The sequence below is a fragment of the Acinonyx jubatus genome, chromosome E4 (assembly GCF_027475565.1).
Source record: "Acinonyx jubatus isolate Ajub_Pintada_27869175 chromosome E4, VMU_Ajub_asm_v1.0, whole genome shotgun sequence".
Classification (NCBI taxonomy): Eukaryota; Metazoa; Chordata; class Mammalia; order Carnivora; family Felidae; genus Acinonyx; species Acinonyx jubatus.
This window is the reverse complement of record NC_069395.1, coordinates 33,951,085-33,966,185: the sequence shown is the minus strand read 5'-3', so window position 1 is coordinate 33,966,185 and position 15,101 is coordinate 33,951,085. Positions and strand designations below refer to the sequence as shown.

General features: G+C 53.0%; 1 protein-coding gene and 1 long non-coding RNA gene across 5 annotated transcripts in view; one reads left to right on the top strand and one right to left on the bottom strand.

Annotated features, from left to right (window-relative positions):
* The window catches only part of PLXNA2 (plexin A2), a 206,946-nt gene extending 201,048 nt beyond the window's left edge, over positions 1–5,898 (top strand). Inside the window, exons 29-32 of the mRNA XM_027074538.2 lie at positions 327–496; positions 3,021–3,233; positions 3,924–4,074; positions 5,377–5,898. Of these exons, the coding sequence (XP_026930339.1) occupies positions 327–496; positions 3,021–3,233; positions 3,924–4,074; positions 5,377–5,478 (636 nt within the window). The 3' untranslated portion in view covers positions 5,479–5,898. The remainder of the gene's footprint in view (positions 1–326; positions 497–3,020; positions 3,234–3,923; positions 4,075–5,376) is intronic.
* On the bottom strand, positions 5,812–10,723 carry LOC128313081 (uncharacterized). Of its 4 annotated transcripts, none has more exons than XR_008293270.1 (3): positions 9,551–10,452; positions 7,989–9,277; positions 5,812–7,534 (listed from the first exon to the last, which is right to left on the bottom strand). It is a non-coding gene; the product is annotated as an uncharacterized LOC128313081 (long non-coding RNA). The 4 variants fall into 4 exon arrangements; XR_008293271.1 differs by having other exon boundaries at positions 5,812–7,151; positions 7,364–9,277; positions 9,551–10,450; XR_008293269.1 differs by having other exon boundaries at positions 5,812–8,240; positions 9,085–9,277; positions 9,551–10,384.
* Positions 10,724–15,101: the final 4,378 nt, after the last annotated feature.

The window sequence follows — 15,101 nt, the reverse complement described above, 5'->3', positions numbered from 1 at the left end:
CAGCCTGGGCTCCAAGCACTCACGGTCTTCCCGTCCCAACACCCTGTGCCTACGCCCGCTCGGCACAGACACAAGCATACATGTGCCATGTGGCTGCCAGTTGGAGGAGAGGTTCTTCCCAGGAATCTGTAGCCTCTCCAGCCCCTCCCCCCTCCCCGACACCCCCGCAGCCCCCTCCCTCCCCACCCCCCACCACACGGTCTGCGCAGCCTGGTGCCGCAGACAAATTTCCAAGGCGGGATCAGTCCAAGGCACCATCTGGTCTGCCCGTCTGCTGCCTGCACCCCCACCCTCCCCTTCATACTCTCCCACCGTCCCTCCCCCAGGGCACCCTGCAGAAGTTCGTGGACGACTTGTTTGAGACCTTGTTCAGCACTGTGCACCGGGGCAGCGCCCTCCCCCTGGCCATCAAGTACATGTTTGACTTCCTGGATGAGCAGGCGGACAGACACGGCATCCATGACACAGATGTGCGGCACACCTGGAAAAGCAACTGGTAACCCCTCGGGGGGCCCAGGGGGAGCTGCGGCCTGGCGAGGCCGCGAGGTGTGGGAGGTGGGACCGGCCCGGACCCGGGAGATGCGGGGAGCCCGTTCCTCGCGGGGCCGGGTACTCTGAGGTTCCTAGAACAAATAGCGCACATATGCTCTGCATCCCCAACACGTTCCCCGGGCTGCCAGCGCCCAGTGGGGCCTGCCTGGCTTAGGGCCCGGCACCAGGACGCGTGCTTGAGCTCTGCCCTTTCAGGTGGAGATCCTTTCCCAGGGAGCACTTCCTCCCTGACCCTGAGACCTCTGGTTCTCAAGAAAGGATGCTGGAGGAACCTACATAAGGAGCCACCTTTGGACCGAGCTGCACAGCTACAGAGCCAGTCAGCGTCAGGCATTCTGAGGGGGGCAGAACCCACGGCCCTTCCTGAAGACGGGGAAGCCCTGAACTGAACATAGACCCCGGGGAGAGAGCTTGCACCTGCTATAGATTTGAGCCCACCAACCGGGAGGATGTCGTTGCAAACTTGATCCCTTAAGGCCAAGTTATTACCCCGGCGCCATGGCTTTCAGGAAGCAGCGGGCAGGATGTCCTACAGGCGTGACTCTTCCCTAAGGTAACCTCGGCAGCCAGACCGCGGTGGGACAAGCGGCTCCAGCAGGCCCCTGGCAAAGGACTTTTCTCTCCTCGGTTTTAGACCCGCATCGCCAGCCAAGCTAAGGACTGGCTCTCAGGTCAGACGGGGCCTGGCCAAGAGCCGGACTCAAAAACCTTCCTCCAGGAAAGAGCACGGAGAGGGGAGAGCGGAGGTCCAGGCATGTGGGTTGGGCAGGCAGCCCGCACAGCTGTCTGGAGTCAGCGATCTCCTCAGAAAACAGAGCCGACACAGATGGGCCCCGGCTGTTATTTGGGAATCAAAAATCCTAGCAACCGGCAAAACACTTTGGAAAAAACCAACCCCCATCCCATATAATCCTTTCTTCTCCGAGATGCTGTGGTTGCTGGCCCTCTGGAGCCCGCAGCTTTGATCACAGGATAGTGAAATGGGGAGATTCCGGTGGCCGGTGGTCGCGGGGGAGAAGCCCACGGCACGCCTCAGCAGGGCAGGCCTTTCGTCTGGATTCCCGGGGGCAGAGCCCTGCCTGTCTCCTTTGCTTTGGAAGACTCCCCAGCCCAGTGCTGCGGTTTCAGGGAAATGAAGAGAAAGTTCTGGATTATCCCCATCTCTCTGCCTTCTGTTGCCAAACAGGCCCCCGTCATAGAAATGCCCTGCCCTGGGGTTGTGGCAGAAAGAGTCCCCTTCTCCAGACCTCAAACAGCTAATGTCCGAGGAAAGAATATTAGATGCTCCCCAGAGCTGCCAGAGGAGGGGAGAGTGGAACAGATGAGTCACCTCTCAGCCGAGGCAGCTTCTCCTGGCTACAGGACAGTGTCTGATCCTGTCGTCCTTTGGAAGATAAGCAGAAATCGTAATGGAAGTGTTTGGAGTGGGCAAAGTTGCCCTTCCCAAGACTTGGCATGACTGAGGCGTTTGGGAAAGTCTGGGGCACTTGAGGGTCAAGAGAAGATGAAGGAGAGAAGAAAGGTAGGCTGGATTTCTGGACCGCCATCTCAGGCCAGAAGGACAAGCCCGGGAACAAAGCTCACTCACACAGGAGCCCGGGAGTTAAGGCCCTGCGGGCAGCTGGAAGAGAAGACGAAGCTGGAAAAGGCACAGAAACAGCAGCTGTTCTGATTTTGAAGGGGAGTAAATGGGCTTTTCCTCCTTATGGCCTCAGGAGCAGAGAAAACTCATTCTCCTCTGACTGTAACTTCCCAAGCCGCAGAAGGAACACTCCTAACGACTGATCAGTTCCTCTTGGGGTGGGAAAACGCTGAGCTACACTGAGTCGTTCCCAGCATGCCCACAATGGCCTCCTCTCCTCCCTCTGCCCCTGCCCAGATAGAGGAGAGCCCCGGGGAGAGCCCTGAAAGAGGCGCCCCCTGGGGGGCCCACTCCTCAGCCCCACCCACCGGGCCTGGCCTGCCCTGGGAAGTGGCGCAGGGGGCCAGGCTGGGCGGGAGCGCAGGTGGCGCCCTTTGTGGGGCTCCGAGGCAGCGCCTGGGGCTGCTGGCTGCGTCCTTCCGGATAACGGCCATGGCACTGTGTAAAGGGACTCCAGGAGTCTGGGGGCTTTGTTCGAAGCTCTGAGAAAACTGTGCAGTTCTCTGTACTTAGGCTTCCCTGGGGGCCTGGGAGCCTTTGGCAAAGGCTGCCGGGAGGGAACAGAACCCACCTCCGTCTGTCTACCTCTCGGTAGGGATCAGGGTTGGCCCCCCTGTTAGGGTACGATGGCGCCTCTCCGCTTCTCCCAGGGTCAAGAATCAGGCTAAATTAGCAGCCCTGGCTGGCCCAGTCCTCTGTGATTACATTCCCTTGCCCTTGGGCGAGAGAGGTTTCACTTGTAGAAGGAGGAGAGGAGTGTTAGTGGACGACACCAGGGGCGCGGCGGAGGCTCGGCCCTCAGGGTCCCTTCTGCCTTTACCCACAGCCTCCCTCTGCGCTTCTGGGTGAACGTGATCAAGAACCCCCAGTTTGTATTCGACATCCACAAGGGCAGCATCACGGACGCCTGCCTGTCCGTGGTGGCCCAGACTTTCATGGACTCCTGCTCCACGTCAGAGCACCGGCTGGGCAAGGACTCCCCCTCTAACAAGCTGCTCTATGCCAAGGACATCCCCAGCTACAAGAGCTGGGTGGAGAGGTCAGTAGCTTCCCTGGGACAGGCCCACACCCCTGCCTGTCTGCTCCATTCCCCACGCTGTGGGCTTCACTGAGGACTCACAACCGTGTTTGAGGTACCTTCGGATCTCAGGTTCCCCTCCTTCCCCCTTGTCCAAGCTTTCTGGGTAGAGGAAGGAGGGGAAGCCCTGTGCCCTTGGAGCTCAGACCATTATCGTTCTGATTACCTGTTATTGAGCACATGCTAAGCAACCATTCCTGTGATAAAGATTTTTTATGTGTCCTCTCATTATAATATCCAACAGAGTGGCAAAGTAAGTATTGTTGTCATCGCCATTTGACTAATGAGGAAATTGAGGTACAGAGAGGCTTAGTAACTTGCCCAAGGTCACCCAGCTAGCAGGTAGTAGAGCTGGGATTGGAATACAAGGAGTCTGGTTGGAGTCTGGTCAGAGTCTGGGCTTTTGTGCATTCTGGGGCGGGGGGACACTATAGTGGGAGCTCAGAGCTAGATGGAGTCTGGCCTCCTGAGCAACAGTCTCCAGGCCTCGCCCTTAGCTTGAGGCAAGAGGCCAGAGGAAAACACGTCGAAAGAGACATTGGAGGCAGGAGTAACTGGGGACATCCAGTGCTCTCGAGGGGCCCGAGGTCGGAGTAGTGTAGGCAAATGTGTGCCAGGTCCCCGTTACGGAGTCTGTCCTCTCTATGGCAGATACTATGCAGACATTGCCAAGCTCCCCGCCATCAGTGACCAGGACATGAACGCCTACCTCGCTGAGCAGTCCCGTCTGCATGCTGTGGAGTTCAACATGTTGAGTGCCCTCAATGAGATCTACTCCTACGTCAGCAAATATAGCGAAGAGGTAAGGCAGGGCCCTGGAGGGGACAGAGACTGACACGCAGCCAGAAAGGCAGTTAAACAGAACGCCTGGTCCAGCCTCTAAGTAACAGTGACAGAGGGTAATTTAGAGAAAACACTCATGGAATCAAAAACCCATGAGCTCAAAAATCATTACCATTCCCTTAGAAGGTAGCCTTATCGTCTCCAACTCATCCAGTGCTTTCTTACACATTCCATTGTCTTTCACCCTTTGGCAACATAATAAACAAGACTTTGATGATGTAATTATTTTTCCTTTCAAAGTGTTGGACAATTAATTTCATTCTTTCTTAAACAGTGAATCAGACTATTCTTTGCACTTGGGCACATCCGTCAGTTACATTTTAGGTACGCAGGTAGACCTTAACATGAGGACAGGTTGAATAAGACAGCTTCAGAGGATTTACAAGACCTGCATTGACACTGTACCTGAAATTAGCATTAGTAATAATAATAATGATAATGATAATAGCTAATACTTAGCACTTCGTCGTATATGCCAAATATTGTTTTATTTCTTTAAAAAAATTTTTTTTTACATTTATTCATTGTTGAGAGACAGAGAGAGACAGAGCACAAGCGGGGGAGGGGCAGGGAGAGAGGGAGACGCAGAACCCGAAGCAGGCTCCAGGCTCTGAGCTGTCGGCACAGAGCCCGACACGGGGCTCGAACCCACGAACCGCGAGATCATGACCTGAGCTGAAGTCGGACGCTTAACCGACTGAGCCACCCGGGCACCCTTGCCAGATATTGTTTTAAATATGTTGTTTTAAGTCGGTTCTCTGAGCTGTCGGCACAGAGCCCGACACGGGGCTCGAACCCACGAACCGCGAGATCATGACCTGAGCTGAAGTCGGACGCTTAACCGACTGAGCCACCCGGGCACCCTTGCCAGATATTGTTTTAAATATGTTGTTTTAAGTCGGTTAAGCGTCCGACTTCAGCTCAGGTCATGATCTCGCGGTTCATGGGTTCGAGCCCCGTGTCGGGCTCTGTGCCGACAGCTCAGAGCCTGGAGCCTGCTTCGGGTTCTGCGTCTCCCTCTCTCCCTGCCCCTCCCCCGCTTGTGCTCTGTCCGTCTCTCTCTCAAAAATGAGTAAACGTTAAAAAAAAATTTTAAAGATATATCCACGTACATATATACACTCAGTTAATCATTCACATGATTTCAGGTCATGCTCCTTAGGGCGGGATGGAAAGGCAGAAAGAAGGACGAAAGACTCAGCACATGGCTTCTTTTAAACTGAGTTCTGAAGTCTCCCCCACCTCTGTTTTTGTTCCTCAGCTCCTCGGGGCCCTAGAGCAGGACGAGCAAGCCCGGCGACAGCGGCTGGCGTACAAGGTAGAACAGCTCATAAATGCCATGTCCCTGTCCATTGAGAGCTGAGAGACGGAGCCTCACGTTCCCGGGAAGAGGGACCCATGCAAGCCGTCACCCTGCGAGTCTCAGAAGAAGGACAAGTGAAGGGGATCAGACCCCAGAGCTTGGTGTCCCCTGAGACCCCATCACGGGGAGAGGGGAGGGCCCCTCTCCCCACGCCAGCCACGTCTCGTCACAGCCGGTTCCCGCAGGGAGAGACCATGGGCGCCGTCCCTCCACAGTGAGAACCAGAGAGAAGCAGGGGCCCAGAGAAGGCGGTTCTTCAAGCCGAGAGGCACGAACTGGGGACAGTTCTGCCTCTGTGACTGCTGCTTTGCATGAAAACTCATTTGATGTATATTGGGGAAATAATGAGAACTTTATTTAATTTTTTTTAAGAAAAGGAAAAAAAAAACACAGAAATAAAACAAAAAGCCTCCCTGTTAATCCCGTCCAACTTCTGTTTCATTCTGATTTCTGCCCCCCTTCCTTCTTCCCTCCCCCCTTCCTCGAGTGACTCCTCTTCCCACATGCCAGAAAAAGCCTGCAAAGAGAACCTGAGAGAAACTGGAGGCAAAACGATCATTCCCTTCCCCTGGAAATTACGAGAAAATGGGGAGGAGGAGAAGAACGAGCACAAGTTCACCCCGAACGCTTCACCGAAACAGAGGCCAGGAAAACCTGGAATTACCCCGGCAGCCACAGGAGCATGGGAGCTACAGAGCGCGGTGCAGACGGCAGCGCCGTGGAGGGGGCTCAGCCCGGCTGGCTGGGTGCAGAGCTTTACCTACCACATCCCCGTGGGCTCTCATCCCTGGAGAGGAGCTCTGTGTCCATAGAGTTACCAGTGCTTTTTTGCTACTGCTTTTGTGTTCGTTTTCCTCTTGTTTCATCTCAAACCTCAAGAAGCGAGGAGCTGACCTTTGGTACTTTTCCCTTTGGATGCCTGTAAAGTTACTAGGAGACGCGGCGGAGAGCCGGGCCTCTCCCAGACCCGACGCCTGGCCTCCCTGCGGACACCGGGCAGCTTTGCCCTACATCAGTCACGGTCCTGAACCGGGCACCCTGGGGAAAGGGCCTGGAGGTGTGTGCCCCCCCCCCCCCCCCCGGGAGATTCCATCTGGGAGCTGACTGGGCGACATGGGTATCTGGCTTTAGATTGCACTCCAGTCTGCCCGTGGTTTCTTGGCAATTCGAGAGAAAGCAAACATCAAACACTGTTTACAGCAAGCAATACTTGAAGAGCGTAGGTTAAAGATGCTGCCGTGTTGATTGTGACGCTTTCTATCGTTTTCTTGTGCCTGCAGAGGGGAGACGGCCCTCCGCTCCTGTGTGGGAGCTCCTGGTCGGCTGAGCCCTGGCCTCAGTAGAAATGACTGTAGCATCCCCACGTTACTGTCTCCTGCCTCTCTCTCTGCCTCTCCTGTCCTCATGAGTTTCAAGGACGAGTGGGTGGCTTCTCACTGGGCTCCTTTCTTTCTCACTCTCTTCTGCTGACACCTAAAACCATGGATGACCCACTCTCCTGAGTGTAGTTTCTAAACCAAGAGACCAAAGCTCCACACCCGGGTCCAAAGGCGCCACGAAAGCCAGCGGGAGTCATGGCTCTGTTGGTGGCAAGACCTAGGTGACCGGGACAGCCACCAGAGTTTCCAGGCCTCCCACACTGGCAAGGATCCAAGCAGGCAGCTCCAGCTTCTCTGTCAGAGCATCAGAGGGAAGGAGAAGGAGGGCGAGAGAAAGGCCAAGGGGTGGGAAGGAGGCAGGCAGGAGAGGACCACCGCTCCCTTCCTACTTTCTACAAGGGCCCGCGGTGCTGAGAAACTGGACCAGGCAGCCCCACAGAGACCAGACCAGGGTCATTTCCTCTGTAATTAACTCTGGGCCCCAGCTTCTCTGTGCCATGATTTACCTCCAAACAATTCCAATTTCCAAAGGCTCTGCTGACCACACTGGATTCCCAGGAAAGGACTGGGGGAGGGGGAGCTCTGCGGGCTGGCTTCCGTCCCCGGCGTGTGGCTGTGGAGTGCCGTGCTAACCACACAGCAGACATCGCCCGGGCTCCTCAGCTCCAGTTTCTTGCCTGAATGAATGCAGCTGACAGAGGGAAAGAGAAAAGCCTTCAGCAAAATACTCAGGAAACTCGCTCTTTTCATTATAATTCACAACCAGCCATGCCAAGCCCACTTTCTTCCGATAATCCACTTCTGCTAAAGTTTCTCTGGACCCTATTAATAGCCTGAAAGAAATACTAATGACTGGCCTTCCGCACTAAGCCAAAGTGTTTGCTCTTCATAGCACCCAAAGCTTCTCAGCTTGGAGCCTGTGATTTAGGGCGATGAAAGGAGAGAGGATGTGAGCAAGAGGCATGTGAGCCGGGGACTTGATCCCACCCACAGAAAAATCCCAGCCCGCCCTCCTGTTACATGTGAGCTCCGAGTGAAGGTTTTCTGATCACGCCCCTGCACGGACCAGCATCCGGGGTTTTGTTCCACCAAGAAGGAAAAGGAAGTTTGACGTTTCAACAGCTTCTCAACCAACACTTACCTCTATGCATCTCGGGTGCACACCCGAGTGTCAACCAGGAGCTACTTTGGGTGACTATTTGCTGCCCTGGGGCTGTTCCTTGAAGGTGTTTGGAGAGTGGGGAGAAGGATGGGGGATAAGCCAACTGGAGAGTGGAGAGGAGAGGAACCAGAGCTGGCGTGAATGGTCTGGCCACATTCCTCAGGATTCCGTAAGAGGGTGGGGCATGTGGGGACGGCAAAGGAAGTGGCACAGGGGTGTCTCTGAGGAAGGAATTCAAGAAAGGACAACTCCGTGCGACTCAAGTCAGGCCGTGAGGGTGCACACTTGTCAAGCCTTGGCCCTTCTCCAGCTTCCCCTCTGTCCCTCCTCCACCAGCTCTTGGCTTTGGGTCACCAAGAACCGATGGAGTCCGTGCCTGTAGGATGGGGAGAACGGGGAGTCGATTGGCCTCTCTCCTCCCTATTATCCGATTTGGAGCTATTTGGAGCTCATGTAAGGAAAAAGTCACAGCCCCCACCCCCACGAAGCCAGCCATCTTGGAGGGAGGCAGGAAGGGCAATGCCTCTCAAAAACCAGCCCAGCTTCGTTGTGTTTCGTTAATCTGCACCAGCGACAGTTCTCTGGAAAAGGCCCCCAGCAATGTGCTTGGCAAGACAGAAGGTGCTAACAGACAAGACGAAGATGGGCGAGATGTCCATTTTGGTGGAGCAGGTCACTTCACCTGGTCTGCTGCCTCTGCCCGCAGCACAGCTCTCAAATCATTTCTGATCCACCGCTGCAGAGAGCTCCCCTTCCTTGCAGAGCTCAGTCATTCAAAGTGTGAATCAGCTGTTAACCTCGCTGCAGGGTGGGGACTGGTTCCTACATTCGTCCATTCAGGGAACCTTCATACACTGCAGCTATCTGCTAGGCACTGTTCTGGGTGCTGAAACACAGCCACGAACAAGACCAAGAAGGACCTTCCAGCAGATTTACACTCTCCAGGCTACTGGTCCCTGCCACCAACTTAGTAGGTAGATTCTCCCCCACCACCTGCAGAGGGCATGAGTTGTGCAGAAAAGGGACCGGAAGAAGGAAGAAAGTGGACCAACCCAGCTGCCTTACCTTATTCTGGGGACATTCCTTGTGCAGGGAGAGGCTCTATCATTTCTCCTGCCGCTGTCCCTTCTGGTGGCGCGTCCCCTGCTGCTTGAGCTCCTGACCTTTCTTCATTTCCACCAAATGGGGACAAGAAATAGCGTTCAAGGCCTCTGGCCCTGCTGAGCATGAAGCAGAAGCGATGGATGGGTGTGCTGGACTAAAAATGATCCGGGCAGAACAAAAAGAGAATGTCTGAAAGCCTCTGGCTGAGAAATCTCCAGGTGCATCCCAGTTGCCACACAGGCCCCCATTAACCTGCAGCAGGTAAACACTGGGCCAGCAGCCGCCCTGGGGGAGGCCATTTTTTCCCCCAGGCACACTGTGCTGCATCTGAGGTGCCTGGAGCCTGGCTACTGACGGGAAAGAGCCGAGGCTCTTGGGGCAGGGGGAAGGGGAGCGGTGAGAAAATGCAAAACAGCCTCATCGTTACAGGGCTGTGGCAGCAGATCTCGCGGGAAGATGGGGAGATGAAGTTCAGGGCCTTGTCTCTGGAACAAGCTTTGAAAAAATGGCAGGATCCCCTTCATAACTCCAGAGTCTCTCTTCTCGGTCTCCTGACTTTCTCCTGGTTTCCCCAGAGGAGGAAGTTTTAGCACCCGGGCCTCAGTGTTACCATGAATGAAAGTTTCACTCTTGGTATCAGGGATGCCCTAGTTGCTGACTGATCGAGATCACTGCTTGTCAAACAGGGCCCCAGCCCAACAAGCAGACTGGAGATTCTGGGCTTCTCGTGGATGTCTGTCTCCTTCTCCTCGCTGTAACAGGGCTCCACCTTCAGACGGGGCTCTGTTCTTTCGGCTGTGAAGCTTACTCCTCCTGTCTAGCCTCCAGGAAGATGGGAGGCACCTTTGGACATCAGTCAAGGCCCTGCCTTTGGCTTTATTTGCCCTCTATGTTGACATTTCAAGTGGAGAACATAGTGGAACGTGGTCCCCCTCCATACAGGGCAGACATTAGCAAGTCTGGACAAGCCCACGAAACTAGGGACCCGAGCCCACCTGCCTCTCCCCCCAACTTCTCCTACCCAAACTCACTCTTCTTGACACACTGGAATCTGTATTATATATATTTTTAAGAAAATACAATGATAGTTGTCTGGTTTTGTTGTTTTTACAGGTGTTGTGGAAAAAAAAACTGTAAGAAAATTAAGTATTTAAAATGTTCCAATAAAATGGGGTTTTTTTTGGTTATTCTAATATATTATTGTGTACCTATTGTAAATACGAAACACTCCTATTTTGCAAGCCAAGGACACCATTTGTACTGTTGTTATATATAAATAAAGTTTACTGGATAAAAAAAAAAAAACCACCTTCTATCTTCAAATAAACCTGGTTGTTCAGCCACATAGACGCCGAATAACATTTCACAGGCATATACAAGAAGCAAGTTACTCATGGGAAGATGAGCTAAGTTGTTTTAACGGACTTCTAGAATTCTCTCTGGAACCAGAGCTTAGTAATGTCCAGTCATCATCATCAACACACACACACACACACACACACACACACACTCTGCTCCAGCCTGTACCAATAGGTGAACACTGCCCCCTAGCCCCAAGACCCCAGAATACAGGGTTTTTTTTCCAACAAAAGACAGATGGTGCAGACACTTTGGGTTGAGACCATTTGCCAGGGAAGAATGAGGTCTCAGGAGAATGAGGAGATCCATCCCTAGTCCTTCCTGAAATTTACATTCATTCATATGTACAAAACATTTATTGAGCGTGATGTATGGCATCGTGGCACGGTGGGGTGGGAATCATAAATGAAGAACATATGATCCTTTTCCCCTCATCAACCTTCTAGGGGGGTGAAAAGCGCAAGGATTCTGAAAAAGGAATGTCTTGGCCACACCACGAGAAGGGTGTTTTTGTGGTTTTCCTTTCATTTTCAGTTAAGAGATTAAGAATAAATCAGGGAATGATGCCAGAAAGTGTGTGCCTTTAGATCCAGCACGGGCAGGGTGTGGGAGGGGAGGGAGAGGGTGGGCCCTGGCCCCCGGGATCAGTTGGGCTGATGGGGAGTCCAGTCAAATAGCCTGAGAGGTAGGGAGTTGATGGGTTGACCTGAGGATGCCACACCCCTTCCTCTCTTCTGTGCTTCCGTTTTTCTCTTTCTCTCTCTGGTACCCCGAAATGTCCACTCTCGGCAGGTAAAAGGAGGAGATGAAGTTAGCCCAAGAGACTGTCAATCTGACATCTCAGAAAACTGTGTGCCAGGAAACCACTGAGGGCTCTCTTTACGATGTTGAGGTCAGAACTCTTTTCCGGGCACACAGGCTTGAGCTCCCGTCAAGAGTAGAGGCTTCTGAAGGATGAGGTGCAGCCCTGCCCTTAGCGGGCCTCCAATCTGCTGGGGGGGAGACAGCCCCTGCCTTCAAGGCGCCTCCAGCCTGACAGCGGAGACACGGACCCTGCTCTCAAATACAGCCTCGTCTCATGCGGATGCCAACACGTGGGTGAATGGGGCCTGGGACTCAAAGCACCAAGTCATATAAATAGGTGCATGGACCTAAATACAGTGCCTGCTGGGGTTATAGACTTGTCATGGATTCAAAGGGAGAATCTCTGCTACGAGTTTTCAGTCCTTTCTCCGCAGCGTCCGAGTTTATGAGGTTTGTGCGCATGCACGTGGGGACACACACGCGCGCACACACACACACACACACACACACACACACTGTTCCCTGAGAGACAGGAGAGATGCAAATGGTCGTCCCGAGGGTGAGGAAATGCAAACACAACACCCTGAAGAGCCTGGAGAAGAGCACAGTGCTGGGGCCTGTGTATAATTAGGACACTGTTTTCCACTGCACAGAGGGTTCTGTTGGTGAGTGCAGAAACCAACATAAAGCATCCTCCGCTTCTGTTTTAAACGCAGGCCTAGAGCACTGGAGGCCCTCTGTTCCACCACAGGGGGAAAGGTGCAATCATTTCATGCGGCCCTGGTGGGCCCCATGGCCTGTGCCCATGTGGGGCAGGGGCAGTCAGATGGGGTCGGCTGCACTGGGACACTGGGCCTCGTGGATTCGATGGAGGGGGCCATTTCTCTGTTTCCCCAATCTTCTTGCGCCTCCCCGTCTCTTCCCTCAGCAACTTGGACTTCAGGCACCTCTATTATTAAATATCTGCTGCAGGAACTACCTTCCTCAGGGAAGGAAGAGATGGGGGAGGAGGGAACCTACAGGTGCCTGTCAGGGAAGGAAGCGACAGGGAATCTACAGGTGTCTGTCTGTCCCACTCTCTGTCATAGGCCCAGGACAGAGCACGGTGAGGGTCCAGCCCACGGCAGATGCCAGTAAGAATGTTCGGAAAGAATGAATGATTGAACAAATACGGTTTGGGGACCACCTACCGTATTCCAGGTACTAGAACATCTCCTCCTATGGTAGGCGTGTTCCATTTTTGTAGTCTGATGCTCAGACAGGTTAAGGGATTTGCTGAAGGTCACACAGCGACTGCAGAGTTCGGACTGCATGTTCTTTCCACAGCACTACGCTGCCTTTCGTTAGCTCTAGACCATTTAATACTCGGAAGTCTTCCCCAGAAACGAGTCCTCCCTCTTGTCACAAGCAGGTGCTGTGGGAGCACTCGTCAGCCTTCGCTAACATCCGTATTTGTTCAATACAGCCTCTGTCTATTCATCACTCGCAGGGAGCACGACACTGGATTAGGCACTGTCAGACGTGTAGACGGGAAAAGAAAGCTAAGCTTTTAAGTTGCAACTTTCCCAGAACGTACAGTCTAATGTCAATACCGAATCATTATTCTAAGAGAGAAGGACCCCTCCCTTTTCTTAGTGGGAATGACATACCATTTTCACTATAAGTGCAAAAGAATTTCACCGAACTACAGCCATGGGATGATCAGAGAGCTGGGCCCCTCAACTGAGGAAACCCCTGTGCGATCCATAAGCCACTCGAGAGCACCCGGGGAAGTAGGGACTGCTGGCAATCTGTGCCTGATCAACAATGACACCATGAGCCGATCACACCTCTCGGCTCAGCGAGCGAGCGGAAACACAGAGGAGGCTCCCGCCTTATTTGGCTGCTAGAAGCTTGGAGCCAAACTCGTGGCCCACATTCAGGACCTTGCGATGCATATGCGATTGTGATATTCATCCTACTCCTGATCCTGCTTTATCTCGGTCTTATCTATCCTTATTCCTCATTCTTCTCTCCTTTCTTTTCCCTTTTCTCCTTTCGAGAGAGAGTTCCCGGATCTATCCCGGGCTAAGAGCATAGGACTTGGATTCAGATTGCCTGGGGTTGAATTCCCCTCCCGTGCTGTGTGATCTGGGACAAGCTGCAGAACCTGTGTATCAATTCTCCAATCTATAAAATGGGGATACTATATATTAAATAGGGCTTTTGAATGGCTTAAGTAAGATAATGTATATAATGGACTCCATAGATGCTATTATAGATAAAGGAGGGAAAGTATTAAGCGTCCATCCTTCTTTTGTAGGCCGTCCAGTAGGACCTACAGGCAGGAGGAAAGGAGAGTCTCTGGCTGTAGGAAGAAACTGAATTAATGCTCATACGTTTCACAAAGGCAACTGGAGCCTGAGAGTTAGGCCTTTAGGAGCCTAGGCATGGATGCTGACCAAGGAAAATGGGAGATGAATCAAGGCTTTACCCAAAGGCAAAAACAGCCATGAAGCAGCCAGGAAATCTGCTAAAAGCAGATAGAAAGTAGCAGAGAGAAGTGACTCCAGCCAACCCCCATGTACTCAAGCTACGGACAGAGTCCAGCAGGTTCCAGAGTCAGTAGGTGGCTTCCTGAGAGCTTGAGGAGGGCCCGGGTCCAAAAAGTATTTGGGGTCTAGTAGGAAAGATGAGCCTTCACCCAGAGAGCCAAGGGGCAGGTCAGGCCCACAGGCCCAGAGAAGGGCACATAGGCTAGAGGCAGCGGACATAGATCCCAGGAGGGCCGATTCCCAGCGAGAAGCCAGGGCAGCAGAGTAGGAGAAGACATGAAGTGCTCACCAGACCTGGGAGGGGTGCTTTTCCTATCTCCCATCAGGGACAAGTCTGGACACCTCCCTCCCCAGTTGGATCCAGGTAAGTGTATGAGTCACGGTTTCCCAGAGAACGAGAACCAACAGAGCAATACGGTGCGGGTCCAGGCATTGGCGTGTATGCATAGGGATGTATGTGGGGAGGAGGGTAGATCGACAGAGACTTTCTGGAACTGGTTCACACGCGAGTCTGAAGTCTGCAGGGCAGGCCGGCTGGCAATGCGGGCAAGAGCTGATGTTGCAGTCTCGAGCCCAGACGCTGTCTGGAGGCAGAATTTATTCTTCTTTGGGAACCTCACTGTGACTCTTAAGGCGTTCAGCTGTTAGATGAGTCCTCCCCATACTGTGAAGGGCAATCTGCTTTATTCAAAGTCTACTGTTTATAAATCCTACTCACATCTAAAAACTACCCCCCTTGTTTTGAGAGACAAGGAGAGAACACGAACGCACATGCAAGCAAGTAGGGAAGGCACAGAGAGAGAGAGAGAGAGGGAGACAGGGTCTTAAGCAGGCTTCACGCCCAGCGCAGAGCCTGCCGCAGGGCTCGATCTCACGACCATGAGGTCAAGACCTGAGTGGAAATCAAGGGTTGGACACTTGACCAACTGAGCCGCCCAGGCGCCCCTGAAAAGAACCTTTGCAGCAACATTGGGACTGGTGTTTGACCGCACAAGTGGGCACCATAGTCTAGCTGAGCTGCTCCGTTAAATTAACCATCACAATGAGGAAAAAACCACTTCCTGTCAAACACTGAGGCGAAACTCCGTGTAAGGGAATCTCTAAATCCATCTACTTGGATGCTTTTTTTTTTTCTTTTAAATTGTGGTGAAATATACATAACGGAAAATGTACCATCTTAACCATTGTTAAGCGTACAGTTCAGGCACATTAAGTACATTTACATTGTTGTGCTTCTATCACCTCCATCCATCTCTAGAACTCGTTTCATCTTGCAACACT